Below are 16,063 nucleotides of genomic sequence, written 5' to 3'. Positions count from 1 at the left end.
AAGTGCTTTGAATGGCTAGTCATGGCTCACATAAAATCCACAACATGTCCAACATGTTAATTAAGGCCTCGATGGCCAACAGCAGGGTCAAAACACTGATTAAGGCTAATAATGGTTCCCACAATGAAGGTCCTCTCTACAGGCTCCAGGTGCTGCTGATTTCATACACCATGCTGGCCATAAAGGGAAGGCTGAACCACAACTTTGATGAACGGACTACTGATAACTGATCTGATACCACAGTTACACACGAAAGAGCAGACACGCTGGATATTTTTCAACATTTCTTTAATAAAAAAGTAACCCAAAGGGTTTCATACAAAAAATACTTTTAAGTATCAAGGATGCATTGCAAACTTACTTCATCACAAATCAGTCTTTAACAGTGATTTTCTTTGCACCCTGAAAGAACAAAAGTTGTGAAACCACCACAACGAAATGTTGTCTATGACAACTGCAGATCAGATACAATGATTATCCTCACAGGTGTTCAGGTGCGCTCCACGATATCGGAGCGCGTATGTTGTTTGGATCATGTTTGGCAATTAACAGCCAATCACCAAGCTGGGATTTGGAAATCAAGGTGAGGTTCCAACAAGTTTAGAGTGTTTTACCAAGAAAAAATTCACTCTCCATCATCAAACATCGTTCAAACAAAACATAACAAACAAAAACTCTTTGAGGCAGTAGTAGAGCAAAATGCATCAATCAAAAAGTGCAATAAAATATAGGAACAAACCTCTTTTTTTTTTTTTTAAACACTGCTGCAAAAGAAAATATGGAAGATGCTTGATGTTCTATTAGCATCCGAGGGAGATTATTCTACATGCTGTAATTCTCAAAAGGCAACAATATTACTGACAATTCTTTACAGCAACACAAACTGACTGGACTCAACAAAAAGGATGATTCCTCAAGGGAAATCCCCCAAAAATAGGTTTGACAGGAATGACAAAGCATTACAGTGTTTCCCTTACATTAATTTAGTTGTGGCGGCCCACCACCATATAAACGTTGACTGCCAGATATTTACTGTGTCTTTCTTTACTTTTTAAAATGGGTAATATCTGATTTTATTGCAGAGCTGCGTGCAGCGCAGTGATTGGCTCAGCCCTTCCGTTTCCCTCTCTCTCTCTCTCTCTCTCTCTCTGTGTGTTTACATTGGGACCCATCTGTGAATAGCCCAGAGGCCGCCTCCTAACCGTGCACACTTTGACTGCTTTACTGCAGTAAGCCTCTGACTTTACCATACATCTGTGACAACAGCTTTCACAAGTTCACCTGAAACTCCCAGACTGTAAGTAAGTCTGTTTCTCTCTGCCATTGTTTTTCATATAAAGCCTAATGTTAGCTAAGATAGCTGACGTTAGCGCTTTTTACAGCGGCGTTAACTTTAACCAGCACGGTTCTATGTGAAAAAACAACGGCAGAGAGAAACAGACTTAACATACCTGGTGTTTGGGACTTCCAGGTGAACTCGTGCTAGCTGTGTGGTGATGCCAGGCTTTAGAGCAGTGGGTTGTAGGGTCCAGACGACTGACCTTCTCTTCAGATTACATGTAAATAAAGATTGGCTCCCCTCAAACCCCTCATTTGAAAAACAAATCAGAATGCAAAAAATATATCAAAATACATTTTTTTTTTTTTTCAAAACTTCACAACTTTTGTGAAGCTTTTCAATACACTCTAATTCCGTGGGAAACACTGCATTATGGGGAAAAGACAAACCCCAAAAAAGCAAGATGTCACAGCAGGCTGAGGTCTGACTCATACAATGCTTGGCCCCAAAAACAAAGTCATAAAGTGTCTGTGAATGGACAGTGAGACCCTGAAAGTTTGAGTCTCTGGAAGGGACAGCTTATTCAGAAATGTAGAGCGCCACAGCCTCTGTATCCATGACCTGAAGGACACCAGGTGGAAGACTCAAGATCAGCGTAGGTGATGAAGCGCGGTGAAGACAGCAGACAGAGCAGGCCTGCCTCTTTCTGTCCATTTCCCCAGTCCTGGCTATACTTCTGAATCCAACACATCTTCTCTGGAGTTTGGACCTTCTGCTCCTTTTCAAGTGCTTAAGATGAATGGTCCCTGAGAGCTGGACCACAGTTGTAGAATCCCTGCTGGACTTCAGCAGACCGGCAGCATGCGAGCATTGCCATGGTACTCCTCCTCAGCCTGGAAAGAAATATAGTTTTATTAGATAGACTACCAGCAAAAGTAATTTCTTATCAGTTTGACAGAGAGGGTTATGCCCAATATTGTAATAACTAGGTGAAACACCTACCTCAGTGTATTTCGTTGTTGGCGGGAACTGAAAGGCTGAAGCGTTCATGAAGATGGGGCTGTCGTCACCGTCAACGTCGTCCAGGAGCGGTGTGAGGGGCTGGTCCAGGCGGCAGTCGCGGGTGAGGTCACAGTAGCTGGAAGGCTCAGAGGACATCCTGAGGGACACCCAGCTCTGGGAGGAGTTGCTGACCGAACCCTCCTGGCTGCTTACGCTGTTGCTGCGGCTGCCCAGACCAGCGGTACCAATGACCAGAGGCAGCTCCAGTATCAGCTTCTCACTACCAGGGATGTGGATGTAAATCTGGCAGAACGATCATGAACACATACATTAACACCGATTTTCAGTTCTCAAAATGTTAACAGCCAAAAATCTCTGGCCACATGCAGCAACTGAAGGCTTACCATTAGAGCGTACTCCACACGGATTATGTTGCAGCCCAGCATAGAGGGTTTGATCTTTGGCACCCTGATGGTCTTTCCTTGCCAGGCGTCACACATGCCGGAGATTATGTGGTTGCCGCGCACCGAAGACAACTTCTGGCGGAATACCTTGGTGCGGCCGTTGGCCTGGTAAGTGTGTTTGGCGATGATGGCGGCCTTGGGCACCACAATGCGAGAGCAGGTGTTCTCAAACTTTGCGTTGATGCAGATGTCTTCGCCTTCACAGAAACCACGGCGGTCAATTTTTGCATTCAGTGACACCTGGCCATCAGGGATGAACATGCAGGTGACTTTCTTCTCCTTCATGCCACCTGAGGGAGACTGAGGAGATGCAGGAAGGTAAGACTTAACTCATCTGGAGACTCCATGTCAAAGTCATGCTATTTATGCTAGTTATCATAATTACATAACAAATGGACACAAAAGAGCTCAATGTTAGGACTGTTATTATATGTTATGTCCTGTCTGGGCTGAGGCAGATATGGCAATGCTGAAAAGCTGATAAAAAGCCCAATAAATAAGCCTTTTAATGTTCAGTGTCAGTGAACTCACCAGCAGGTCTGGGGTGTTGACATCCAGGGGCTCCTCCACCTCAAAGGCTTTCCTACACTCAAAGGTGGGCTGCTGGGGCCTCTCCATCAGGGCCTTCACATAGTACTGGACATAGCCAAACTTCCCCTTGTATGATGACACCAGCTGCCTGTGAGAACATGCGTGAAGAAAATTAAAGCCAAAAGTAGTCTATAAAGTACTCAATGAAGAGCCACACATCCAGAGAGGATGGACTATTATTTAAAGTAAGAAACACTGCCTTACCCTTGCTGGGGGAGCTCAAATCCAAAGATGTACTCATATTTGTTGCCAGGCCTCAAGACGACTGATCCATCAGAGTCTGGAAAGATCAAATTAAACATAGTTAAACATGTTGTCTTGACTGGGCTTGACTACTGTCTCTTGTGGCTGGATGACTGTGACAGCGGTTTGATTCCACATGGGAAACATCAAGTCCAGAAGAACCCCTCTAGTCTGCTCTGACAAGCAGAGCAGGAACCAGGGGAGTTCCAGACCGTCAACCCTCAGCGCTAATGACTCACACAGGGGGCAATAGGCTAAAACCAGTGAAAAGAAGAGCCCAGGACAGGAAGGGTTACGCTTGGCTAGCAATTCATTCATATTACACTGACAAATGATACTTATATATATATATATATATTATACTGACAAATATCATCAGTCTGGTTAATTAATCACTTCTACTTTCACTTTACTCTACAATTTTGTCCCCGTATGTTCTTGTATAGTTTTTCTACTTTTTATTTCTATTCTATTGTTACATTACATTACATTACGTTACGTTACCTCTTATTCTTTTCCTTTCTCTATGTATCTGTATTATCCTGTGTGGTGCTGCTGGTTTATCTTATCTGAGAGGATGATATGTAAGATAGTAACCGTACCTGTGGGCTGGCCGTCCAGTACCAGTACCTCTTCATGTCTGAGGTACTCGGCCTCCTGTCGGCACCGCTGCTTGCCTTTAGCGTACTCCACCTTAGCGCAGCCCAGAGCCAGAACCTTTACTGCGGACACACGCGTCACTTCGTTCACTTCCACTTGTATCCGGCCGGACACCTTGTCCCCGCCGCAGTAAAAAGTCTTGCTGGGGTCCGAAAAGATTATTTGAAAGGTTTTCACTCTCTTTGCCATAGCCACCATGACTGCTTATTTAGGATATCGAACAGCGATATATGAACTGCTGCTATTCCGCCGCTGAGAAGCGATTGGTCGTTACGGAGGCACAAGTTTCCACTTCGGTCTGCTGTCAACAAAGAGAACACGGCTGGTTTTATGTGTCGAGCCTCAGCGAGACATGAGCAGCCGGAGTGAACGGCATGGCTCAGCGCGTGCACACTGCTCCCATTGGTGGAAAATCTTTGTTTGTGTCAGCTCTAGCCAATGGGCGCCCGAAACCGACGCGTGGACACCGCGTGGCTGGGGTAATGTAGGGCATGCTCAGCAGATGTGTGCACAGGAAGCTGAAGGCGGAGCCAGAGAGCAGGACATTAGTAGTAAACACATCCCAGCCTGATCCCAGCAGAGGAGGGCTAGTCCGTGTGACAATGATAAGCCAGTCAGGGAAGGGTTTCACTGATCCTGAAAACCCGTTAGTATCACCAGGGTTGGGCTGGAAATATGGTACAAAAACAGAGAGAAAATATAACGTGGTTGTTTTAGCCAACCTTATCCCCTTAGGAATTGGGTTCATATGCAGCCATAGTCCATCAGGCAAGGCAATGTAGCTTTGTTTATAGAGCACATTGAATACAATAACAAAAATCAAGCATATGCAACATTACTAAAATACATTTTGTGGGAAATGCCAAGAATACATTTGATTCAGTATTAAGAATGAATTCACACTGAATTCCTGATGGGGGGTCTCTGAGTATGGTCTAGACCCACCCTGTCCTGAGATAACTTCTGTTGTGATTTGGCATTATAAATAAAATTGAATTGTTCCTGGAAATCAAACACTGCCAACATTTTTCATTTGGGCGCGTCAATCATCAACATCAGCTGATGTGCTGGTTAAATTCTAAAAGTGTCGAGCTAGACGCTTGATACCTGACCTTGGAACAGCAGTTGATGAAACAATCTTAACTTCCTGACTGGATCTGGAGCGTTTGACTGTATCAGACACTCAGCCTCATCATGGTGATATGGATGTATAATAAGACCTGGATATACAGTGTTCGAGGCAGAGCCCCATTCATTCCTATGAGAGTTGCTCAGTGCTGCATGAACATGGATGTATAATAATAACACATGAAGCCAAAAAAGTTCAACTCCCGTGTATAAAGTTACCCGGATGATCTGTGCTCCACTAACTTAAATCAGGATTAAATGATTCACATTGTGCAACTCTTCTAGATTTAGGACCGAATGGATCAAATTCTGATAGCGAAAAGAGTCATTTCACAGGGGTTGTGACGCTCAAAAAATGTATCCACTGATTTACAGATGTCTTTTTCACCATGTCAGTCTATTTGATAAAGTCATTTTAGGCCCAATGGCATCACATGATGGACACAGAAGTTGTATCTTTACTATTTGGCCGCTATAACAAATTGGTTTCTAAGCCCAGCGCACCTCTTGGGGCCTGGGTTGACTTGGAAATGCAGAAGCTAAACCTTTCCTTGATTCTACATCCATGCTGCCCTCAAAGTTGAGCTTGACAGTTCATTCATGACCTTGGAAACAGCAGTTGAAATATATTATTTTATGTGTGAAAGGCTGCTGGTTCTATACCATCCACCCTGCTCCATTTGATCACCACACTTCTTGTATTGCGATGCTGAATACTTTACTGGCCGAAGCAGAAATCTGAACTCCAGGAGCCCAGAAAGCTCCAGGCACACAGTGTGTCAACTGTTTGTGCTAACTGAGTTGAAAGTTTCTCTGGGAATAATATGCACCCCTAAAGCACAATAACAGCAAACACGACAATCTTTTATACAGCTTATCTGGGGTCGTGCATAGAAAAACTGTACACACTGCACGGGTGGCAGGAATCGGGTGTTAATAAGGACAGAGCAGCTCGTGTTTGCCCCAAACCCCCAAAAAGAAAGAGGTGAATGGATATATTAGAAAACCTGATTGCAACTAAAGATTTGAGTTTGAAGTATAAAAGGCTGAGTGAAAAGATATGCATATTTATTTACAGTATATACAACCACGTACAAAGTACAATAATTTAGAAACTATTTGGAAAGACAGAAAGAGGAGGGAGGATTGGCTTTGCTCTGCTGCTCCAGTCCTCACTAAGACCAAGAAAGTGGATCACATCACTCCAGTACTGAAGTCTCTACACTGGCTTCCTGTGCCTCAAAGAATTGATTTCAAAATACTTTTGCTGGTTTATAAATCACTAAACGGTTTAGGGCCAAAATACATTTCTGATCTGCTAGTACACTATGAACCACCCAGACCTCTGAGGTGGTCTGGGACAGGTCTGCTTGTTGTCCCCAGAGTCAGAACTAAACAGGGAGAAGCAGCGTTCAGTTTTTATGCTCCACATATCTGGAACAAACTCACAGAAAACTGCAGGTCTGCCCCAACTCTCAGTTCTTTTAAATCAAGGCTGAAGACCTTTCTTTTTGACGTTGCCTTTCTTTAAATAACTGTTCATTTATAAGTCCTCTGGGAGGCCAGGTTTGGAACCTGAGTTGCAACAGAAAACATAAGTCCTCTGGGAGGCCCGAGTTGGACTCTGTTAACTTGTTGTTATACTGCACTGTAAATTTTATTCTTGTCTTTTATCTGTTTTTAATTTCTTTAATTGTTTTTAACTGCTCTTTAATGTTTTATGTAAAGCACTTTGAATTGCCTTGTTGCTGAAAGGTGCTGTAGAAATAAAGCTGCCTTGCCTTGCTAAGCTATATGCATTACTACTGGGAAGCCGACCTCCACAAACTGACATACTGGGTTTTAGATCTTTTGGGTGCAGAAGCCCCGCCATGGTCTCTTATGGAGCGACACTCGTGCAACCCAGTATAATTGTTTCTTTAATTTGTACCGTTGAGCAAACATTACGAATAACCCAGTTATTCAGGGATCACTCGGGATTAGTGGTGTGGCAAACTGAAAAATGTGGTATCGATCCAATATCAAGTAAATCAGGGCCAGTATCGCCGATACGATACCGATACTTTAATAATTAAGGTGGATTCATCATCAAGTTGCTAAATCTGAATGCATTGTCATGACCTTTAAGTGTTTTTGTGATTTTTCCTTTGGATTATTAATAAGTTAAAACCCAGGACAGAATTTCCATATGCTTGTATAAATGTGTTGTGTTACCACTGTATCTTACAGCCTTTTTACAAATTATACAGCTTGCCGTTGTTTCATTTTTGGCCTGAAAGTATAGTCACACGGCGCCCCTCTTCCTCTCTGCCATTCTTCTGCTCCGTCTCTGTCCTGCTTGTGTGTGCTACTAGCCGCCACCGGGCCTGGCTACTTGCTTGTTAGTTTGCCCGGTGCCGCTGAGTCACGTGACGGTACAACATCAAATCACAAGAGGGGGAGGAGGAGCAAAGTGACCTGCTCCTCGCTGTGACAGCAGCTGCACTGACACAGACAGCCAGGTCGCCTCTCTGACTGCAGCGGTGCACACTGGAGAGAAACTAAAACTAAAGTATCCATCTCATTACACTGGTATTGATCAATATCAACACCAACGTTGGTATCAATATTATCGATATTTGGATCGATCCACCCACCACTACTCAGGATATAGTCGCAGTTCAGGATCCACTCTAACATCAAACAAGCCCTTCCAACAGCCTCCATCCTGTCAAGCCCTCTGTTTCTTTTCAAATATGGTGTCCTTATTTCATTCCACTAAGGACATTCCTGAACCCACTACAGGGTGAATAGATAAGTTATTGAATATGGACCCTGCCCACAAGGGCATGATATCTATACTATATAAAAACATTCAAATCTGTGGGACATATAAGGAGGCAGTGGGAGGAGCAGCTGGGTATTGTGATGTCTGACTCAACTTGGCAGTGGGCTATAGAACTATAGTGCACTCATTATCAGTTTGCATCAGGCGCTGATTATTGCAATGTAAGGTGCTCCATGGGTTTCATCTGTCAAAGGGAAGGCTGGCTAGAATGTACCCATGGTCAAAGTTGTATTTACTGAAGGGCTGTTGTATTAGAATGCATTATACAGATATGCATTTGTTATTTTGTACACCCTTGATATGAGGGTTGAGGGATGGCAGCACAACAAGACATGCAAGCTCCTTTGAGGGAGTTCCTTTAGTAGAACTCTGTTGTTGTAATGGAGCAATGTTCCAACATGGAGCCTCATGCATTCCAGAGAAAGTTCTTGGTCCAGACTACATGAACATCAGTCCCTCTGTGGCTCCCTCTGACTGACCACACACACACACACACACAACAAAAAATGTTCCTAAGACTTCATGTAGGTTTTAAATATGTATTTTGGAGCCAATAATAAAGGATAGACGTTTTTAATTGAAAGTGACGTTTACTTCCTAGTTTGACAGCTGCGTGTGTCATGTGACCTGTACAGCTCAGTGTTGTTGGGGGATTGGATCTGATGAGATCATATTGTTCCCTTTTACCTACTTCTTTTAAACATACAATCAGGAGAACCTCCCACCATAAACCCTTAATATTTCTTGTTGGAAAGTCAAACTACACATACAAAACAATGTGATGCAAAACAAATACACTAAACAGAGACGCAAAAGAAACCAGAGCTAAAATCAAAGACCAGATACAAAACTACTGAGAAACCTCATCCTGCTCTCTGGTGGAGGGAACGTGCTACTACAGTCCAACACCCTCCTACACAACTAATACAGCAGGCCTACATGTTTAGATCATTTCCAAGTTCTCATCGTCAAATAATTTGGATTTATTCCAAAATGAGCCTCTACAGCAAAATGCAAATACTTTCCCCATAATGGAGTAATGCTCATGTGACCAGCTTGTTCCATCCTGTACAATCAGAGTCATTACAGACATGGCTCAGTATGGAAAAACACCATTGAAGCAACAATTAGCTTCAATACAAGGGCCACCTTAGCAAAAGAAGTCAAGTCTGCAGTATTCGGTCTAGAAATGATGCTGCTTCCCAGAATCTTAACTGCTTCATAAAATGTCAAACCACATTAAGATTTGAAGAAATAAGGCCGGTGGAGGCCACGTGGTTAAACAAGGCTTAAACAGCTGCTTTGGATAAAATGATTAAATGAGTCAGGAAAATTTTGTTCATAGATATCAGGAGAAAAAGACAAGTGAGGAGAGTTTGGTGTTATTGGATTTATTGATATTTTATGCGTTATTGATAACACAGTAGACCAAGGAAAAAGGCTAAATCTGATGCTGTGCACAAACATTGCTGCCTTTATAAAGTTGTCATTTGCAAAGCAGTTAAATTTTACTCCAAAAGTGAGTGACAGCAGATCAAAGTTCCGACGGTGCATCCAGCTGCTCAACGATGACTTGGCATCAATCTGAAAAGACAGGACAAACGATTCAGTGGTTACTAGGTACAGTACAAATGTCCAAGGTGCTACAGTCATCCAACAAATGCATCACTTCCACAGTTTTACAGAACACCAAATATGTTCACAGATGGCACCATAAGAGTGACAGAAAAGGATGCTAATGTTCCCAACAGGTCTTCTGAGCAGGGTGCTGCAGAAGACCTGTGGGATGGTTTTTGTTTTCTGGTCAATTCCACAGCAAGTCAGGAACGGAAAGTCCTGAAAGCCTTGGTATATGACCAAACCCAAACACTGAAAGCACATTTACTTACTACTTAGAGTGAAAGGCTGACACTCCTCTCTTCTCCAGGATTGTTTGAGGATTCTGAAACATTCACATTTATGCAATTAAGTCAATTACATGCATTCAATAACTGAACATGTTCAACCTGTGATGTTAATGTAGACAAACAAAATGTGCTGCTGTTTTTGCAGTTTTGGCGTGGAAAATTTGGATCGAGTTCTAAGAGGAACAGATTCCCAATTCACCTCTGGTTATTTCATTTCTTAAAAGATGTTCTGCAGCAATATCCCACAAGGCTCATGGTAGTGAACATGTGGGTAAAGCGAAACCACAGATTTACTCTCTGAGGCATTTCCAACGACATGGCCCTACAGTTAAAGGCCTGTCGGGATAGACCTCAACACTTAGCCATCTCTAACACCTTTCAGTTCAACACTCACCTCTGATGTCAATCCCTGCTGGAGCCTGGGAGGAGGAGGCCATCCTCTGCTGCAGCAGAAACCTGGAACAATGACCATTAATTGAAGAATGAAGCCTAAGCAGCAGAGCAGCTTGGGAATGCCTGCTGATTATGTGTACAATGTGCCACGATTGATCTTCCTTGTCTGACAGACAGAAATGTGGAAATAATAACTATAGTTAATCTGGCTGCATTAAAAGCATGATTGACCACAGAAAACAGTCTGACACTGCAGAGTAAACTACTAATACAACTTTCAGTCACTTATTTTCTGTGATCACATTTGAAATGCCAATAGAGCCAACCACAGCACACCTCGTCATTGACCTGATCTATAAAATGATAATTTGTTCAGCCGTCTGTCTAACTCCTAACCAGATGTGGGCTGTGATGCAGTTTTGTTTGCCAACTTGAGAAATAGATCATTTATTTTGTTCAGGAGTCTAAAGCCACCTGGAAATTGTGGACGTTGCACACAAAAAAACTGCTCTTTAAAATTCAGACGGCATGTAAAAGGATAAGTGTGTTTCAACAAGTATACCAGGACTCCAAACACAGGTAGCATGGAGACCAACGATGCCAGATGTTGAGTTTGTCTAGCACTGACTTATGAACATTCCAGCTGATGAACCAACTGGCTGCAGATACCATACAGTGCTGTCACCATGTACAGTACCAGTTAAGTATAGACACTTTCCCATTCAGATGAATGAAAGTGTCCAAACTTTGGACTGGTACTGTACAGCCAATCATTGGACAGATACTGTAATAGCAGAAAGACACTTACGGCTGTCACCAGTTCATCAGGCTCATTCTTCTGCCATCAGTGACCTAAAGACACAAGACAACTTTCAATGACAGCAAAAACCAAGACATTTACCAAACACCCTAAACAAACTCAAACTCACTGTCTTGATATCTTGTTAGCTCACTTGATGTGCATCAAATGTAAATGAACATAAATCCCAACAAATACTGTACATCAATTCATATTCAGTTCATCTTTATCAAGGTGACCATTTTATCATTAACCAGTTAATGCTTGTAAGGCCTTTGGATTCTGCCATTTTTGCCTGTGTATTCTGTATCAGACCAACAGTCAGGGTTCCTGTGACTGACAGATTTCTTAATTATTACCATTTGTCAAATCCATCCTTTACATGCGATTCCATTGACAGGTATGTTTTAAAGGGGCATTAACTGCTACTACTCAAATTATTATCCATTATTAATGGATCACGGCTCATCATGTCTCCTGCAGTAATATCCCCCAAGGATCATGGGAGTGATGTGTGATGTGGGTAAAGTGAACTCCCAGATGAACAGTTTGAGACATTTCCAACAACATGGCCCTACAGTTAAAGGTAGGGCTGGATGATTAATCAAAAAATAATCGTAACCGAAATTCAGAGCCTATAACAGACGTAATTTTAACAAGTCGTTATTTCGGTCTTTTAAACCCATTAATATTTCCGCGGCTGCCCACTCTGTTGATGTACTTTCCCCTTAAAACATATTATGGCCGCCGCGCGTGTAGTCACGTGACTCCGCCCCATCCAGTCTGCAACCATAGGTGCTTTCCGATCGGATAGTACTTTTACTTCTTAGAGGAAAAGTACACTTCTAAGCAGTTCTAAGAACTACTCTGGCCCAAAATCTTTTTTTCCGTTTGCATTCCCACTAGCCAAGTGGCCATAGGGACTGGTAGGAGGGGTAAGAGAGGGATGTAACCACGGCAACGGTCTTTATAGCATCGTCACTAGACCTTAGCGCCACATACAAATGATGCTAATACTTTTCCTATATTAAATGCACGTCCATTCTCGTAATTCACGTAATGTTTTGCTCAACACAGACGGGGCTTTATTATACTCAGAACAGACCCCGCCTCTGGACGTACGTGTGGAGTTTAACTCCGAAAAGACAGTTAACCACAGGTTCCCGTTAATCTTATGGACATTTATGTTCTACATTTTTAGGAAACTTTTTTACATTAAAACTTAACTCTTTTAGATGTTTTTATTTCATTGTAAAATCTACTGTTTTAGATTTCAGTTCTTTAAAATATTTAATAAATAAGCATTAATTGCTTGCCATCTGTGTGTCGTTTCCTTATTTTAGAATCACAAAGATAGGATTATGCACTCTCTCATTAGAATAACTTAACATTTACAGTAAAAGATTTTTTTTTAAATAATCGTTCAATTGTAATCGAGGTAACTTGTTCGATTAATTGTGATTATGATTTTAGCCAAACTCATCCAGCCCTAGTTAAAGGTCTGTTGGGATAGACTCCAGCTTTCACTTCTTACCAACACGTCTTGTATCTGGACATGAAAAATTGCCAATAACTGGACATTAAAACCTAGCCTATATCTCCAACTTCTAACAAAACCAGCTGTAGCCTAATTTATTTGCACCAAAACAGTTGATGGAAATGCACCCAATTCCCTTTTGCGACACTGACAATTGAGTAACTACTATTGATTAAGAATAAGTACATATGCAGGGTCAAGACATTGCGTGTGTTTCAACAAGTATACCAGGACTCCAAACACAGGCAGCATGGAGACCAACGATGCCAGATGTTGAGTTTGTCTAGCACTGACTTATGAACATACCAGCTGATGAACCAACTGGCTGCAGATACCATACAGTGCTGTCACCATGTACTAGTCCACTAACTGTCCTACAGATCAACTAGTTCTTCTGGTGGGTTTTTTCCATCCTGGTATCACATTGTCCCTAACAGCCACCAGTTTGTTTAACCACTCTGTGGTGGTTATTATGGAAAAAAGCCATGTCAATGCATGATCTCTGTACTTACATGGTGCTGCATCAGTGCTGAAGGCAAGGGCAGTGAGGAAACCTGCAGGAGGCAGAACCAAGGTGACAATGTGTTCCAGAACCACACAGTCCGTTATCAATGCAGCATGTTGTTCAGAGAGGCATCTTTCACTCACACTTCAGAGCAGTTGAACATTTAGCCAATCATCATGACAGTCAAAGGTACATTGATCCTGTAATACAACTTACCCAGCTTGCCTGAGGTCCTCAGCACCTGCAACAGATAGGACTGTTTAAATTCACTGCCATTAAAAACAATGAATTTTTATAAATGTAAAAGCTGTCAGTTCTCATTAGTAACACTGCTGCAGAGTCCACAGCAGTGGGTTGCAAGAGAATGAATTGCTCTATGCACTGTAAGAGCTCTACGGCCCACGTGACAGGACCAGAGCTCATACTGTGCCAACAAACTGGGACGTAATGAACCTTTTCCACTTCATGGAACATGTATCCATTGTTAGGGTTCGCTTTACACCATTCTTAGTCTTGCATTGCCAGACCTTCCTCCACGGAAGGTCTGGCTAGTCCACACAGCATTCTGGGATGGAAGAAAAACGTGCTCTGGTTTATTGGCATTTCTTTAAACCAATCACAATCGTCTTGGGCGGTGCTAAGCACCGCACGGAGCAGCTGTCATGAAGGAACTTTTTTGGTGGAACGTGTGTACGTTCCAAAGTAGTTTGTTGTTCAACAGAAAACTCAGATTGGACAGATAGTCTAGCTAGCTGTCTGGATTTACCCTGCAGAGATCTGAGGAGCAGTTAACCATAGTCCTCACAAATCCAGTTTAAAATTACAACAATGAAAGCGGAAGAAAACGGATATCTGCAAAATTTCCTGCAGCACCAGAGCAATCCTGAAAGTGGAACATCGTGAATATAGACCACACCATTCTCAACTCCCTTTGTAGATGAATTTGTTCCTAAATTGGGGCTCTGCATTGTACTACTGCATGTTAAGGAGCAGAGTCTTGTTGGACAAACCAGCAGGCTCTCATTGGTGTCTAACTGCTGACTCCGCTCTCCCAGATACTAACTGGAGAAGTTAGGAAGTGGTTTTATCCACCAAGCTCGTTCCATCCCTGCACTGGATTCTCGTTGCTGCACTTATCACATTCACATAAAGAAAAAAAACGAAGCAAAAAAAAAAAAACTTACTGCACTTGTCTACGATCAAACACCTATATCACTGACAATGTCTTCACCTACAGACTAGCATGTCTCAGGTTGCCATGCACTGGGAGCCATTGTCAACTTTGAGCCAAGACTGGAGTGCATGGCAACCTAATTCATGCTAGTCAGTCCGAGGTTTCTGCCTAAGAGGAAGTTCTCCTCCCATTGTTGCATCAATGCTTGCTCGTGGGAAACTGTTGGGTCCATCTACTACTCTGTAAAGTGTCCTGAGATAACCCCTGTTGTGATTTGACACTATAAATACAATTGCATTTTTCTTCATTTGACTACATTTTTTAACCTATTCAGGGAACAACTACTTACCTCAAGTCAGAGGGGAAGCACAAACTGTAGGATAACTCTATCCCAACTCATTCAGCAATGAGATCACATTTCCTGCAAAAAAAAAAAAAAAAAGGGATTGTTTTAATGTAGAGAAATTCCAATCTTACTATGCCTCTAAAGCACCATGTAACCCTAGTTAGGTGCTATATATTTTCATGCATTTCAGTAAACCGAGGGTCAATGTGCCAGGCCTCATTGTCACCGTTCTGCAACCAACAGTGCAGAGGTGAAAGCAAAACCTGAAGTTCTATAGCCACTGTGGTACTGGATCAGCCCACTGCACAGGACAGCCCCACTGACACGTCTGCACAGTGGCTACGACTACGTGACTGGTGCAGCTATCTGGACTGATGAGCAGTTGACTTTCAAACAACAAAACAAACTCTTCATTGTCACATACATACAATGTAGTGAGATTTTATATCTGCAAAGAAACACATCGTGTGTGTGTGTGTGTGTGTGTGTGTTTGTGTGTGGTCTTGCTAAGGGACACACTGACATGTGGCAGAAGGAGCCTGGGATTGAACCGCCAGTTCTGGTTATTGGACGACTACTACTACTACTACTACTACTACTACTACTACTACTACGAGAACTTGTCGATGCCCTATGTATTGATTATTGCTTTTGTTTTAATTAAAAATAATAATTGCTTGCGTTTTTTCGATTAACGACCTGCAACCACTCGAGTTAATTTGATCAATTTAACACTTGACTCGTCATAACCAATGCCCTAAATGTATTTTTACATACTTAAGGAGTTAGCCATTTTAGGATCATGCCAGCTAGCACTTTTTTAGGCTAACGCTAAGCTTAACGAAGACAACGTGATGCCAAAAATATGAGGACGTCACGTTTCAAAAGGTCAAAAATCACATTGATGTAACGCTACTTACCCACAGCAGTCGTGTGCAGTATATTTGAGCCGTGTATGATCGGTTAACTATTTAGTTATTAATATTTACCTCCGTGTTCTTCAGCTAGGCCCGCTAACACAGCCATGACTCCGACTGACAGAGGGTGCGCTGATGAAAGGACCTCGCGACGTGCCGCCAACGTATTTATAGGATGAGTTACGTCAGTTCAAACCGCTTTACGGCAGCCACTTCTTTTTTTTTTTTTCCTTCTTTATTTAAACAACATTCAAAGACAGGCAGAACAACAATGCGAACATAAAGAACATA

General features: G+C 42.4%; 1 protein-coding gene, 1 long non-coding RNA gene and 4 other non-coding genes across 9 annotated transcripts; all 6 read right to left on the bottom strand.

Annotated features, from left to right (window-relative positions):
• Nucleotides 1-271: 271 nt before the first annotated feature.
• On the bottom strand, nucleotides 272-7,859 carry txnipa (thioredoxin interacting protein a). 3 transcript variants are annotated; one of them, XM_031278522.2, is made up of 6 exons: nucleotides 7,853-7,859; nucleotides 3,541-3,668; nucleotides 3,277-3,424; nucleotides 2,686-3,045; nucleotides 2,282-2,584; nucleotides 272-2,172 (listed from the first exon to the last, which is right to left on the bottom strand). In XM_031278522.2, the coding sequence occupies exons 2-6, from the start codon at nucleotides 3,636-3,638 to the stop codon at nucleotides 2,125-2,127; spliced, it is 957 nt and encodes a 318-aa protein (XP_031134382.1). In that variant the 5' UTR covers nucleotides 3,639-3,668; nucleotides 7,853-7,859; the 3' UTR covers nucleotides 272-2,124. The 3 variants fall into 3 exon arrangements, with proteins under 3 accessions (XP_031134382.1, XP_031134383.1, XP_031134381.1); XM_031278523.2 differs by having other exon boundaries at nucleotides 3,541-3,663; XM_031278521.2 differs by lacking the exon at nucleotides 7,853-7,859 and adding an exon at nucleotides 4,182-4,551 and having other exon boundaries at nucleotides 3,541-3,616.
• A 1,705-nt stretch (nucleotides 7,860-9,564) lies between these two features.
• On the bottom strand, nucleotides 9,565-15,950 carry LOC116035473. Of its 2 annotated transcripts, XR_004101375.2 has the most exons (8): nucleotides 15,845-15,950; nucleotides 14,859-14,930; nucleotides 13,552-13,576; nucleotides 13,343-13,384; nucleotides 11,303-11,346; nucleotides 10,496-10,557; nucleotides 10,084-10,136; nucleotides 9,565-9,778 (listed from the first exon to the last, which is right to left on the bottom strand). It is a non-coding gene; the product is annotated as an uncharacterized LOC116035473 (long non-coding RNA). The 2 variants fall into 2 exon arrangements; XR_004101376.2 differs by lacking the exon at nucleotides 11,303-11,346.
• On the bottom strand, nucleotides 10,324-10,457 carry LOC116035942. Its single transcript, XR_004101494.1, has one exon. It is a non-coding gene; the product is annotated as a small nucleolar RNA SNORA18 (small nucleolar RNA).
• Nucleotides 11,035-11,174, bottom strand: LOC116035952. The gene has a single exon (XR_004101503.1). It is a non-coding gene; the product is annotated as a small nucleolar RNA SNORA8 (small nucleolar RNA).
• On the bottom strand, nucleotides 13,051-13,176 carry LOC116035951. The gene has a single exon (XR_004101502.1). It is a non-coding gene; the product is annotated as a small nucleolar RNA SNORA8 (small nucleolar RNA).
• LOC116035950 lies at nucleotides 13,450-13,520 on the bottom strand. The gene has a single exon (XR_004101501.1). It is a non-coding gene; the product is annotated as a small nucleolar RNA Z40 (small nucleolar RNA).
• Nucleotides 15,951-16,063: the final 113 nt, after the last annotated feature.

The sequence above is a fragment of the Sander lucioperca genome, chromosome 16 (genome assembly GCF_008315115.2).
Source record: "Sander lucioperca isolate FBNREF2018 chromosome 16, SLUC_FBN_1.2, whole genome shotgun sequence".
Classification (NCBI taxonomy): Eukaryota; Metazoa; Chordata; class Actinopteri; order Perciformes; family Percidae; genus Sander; species Sander lucioperca.
Note: the sequence above shows the minus strand (reverse complement) of the source record. Positions and strands in the feature narration are given on the sequence as shown.

What these genes read in the sequence shown, in the direction of transcription:
- txnipa (XM_031278521.2), bottom strand. Translation starts at nt 4,437, where the DNA reads ATGGTGGCTATGGCAAAGAGAGTGAAAACCTTTCAAATAATCTTTTCG. An exon ending in TCAACACCCCAGACCTGCTG is followed by an intron (nt 3,046 to 3,276) that starts GTGAGTTCACTG and finishes GCATCTCCTCAG; the next exon opens with TCTCCCTCAGGTGGCATGAA. An exon ending in GTGTGGAGTACGCTCTAATG is followed by an intron (nt 2,585 to 2,685) that starts GTAAGCCTTCAG and finishes TCGTTCTGCCAG; the next exon opens with ATTTACATCCACATCCCTGG.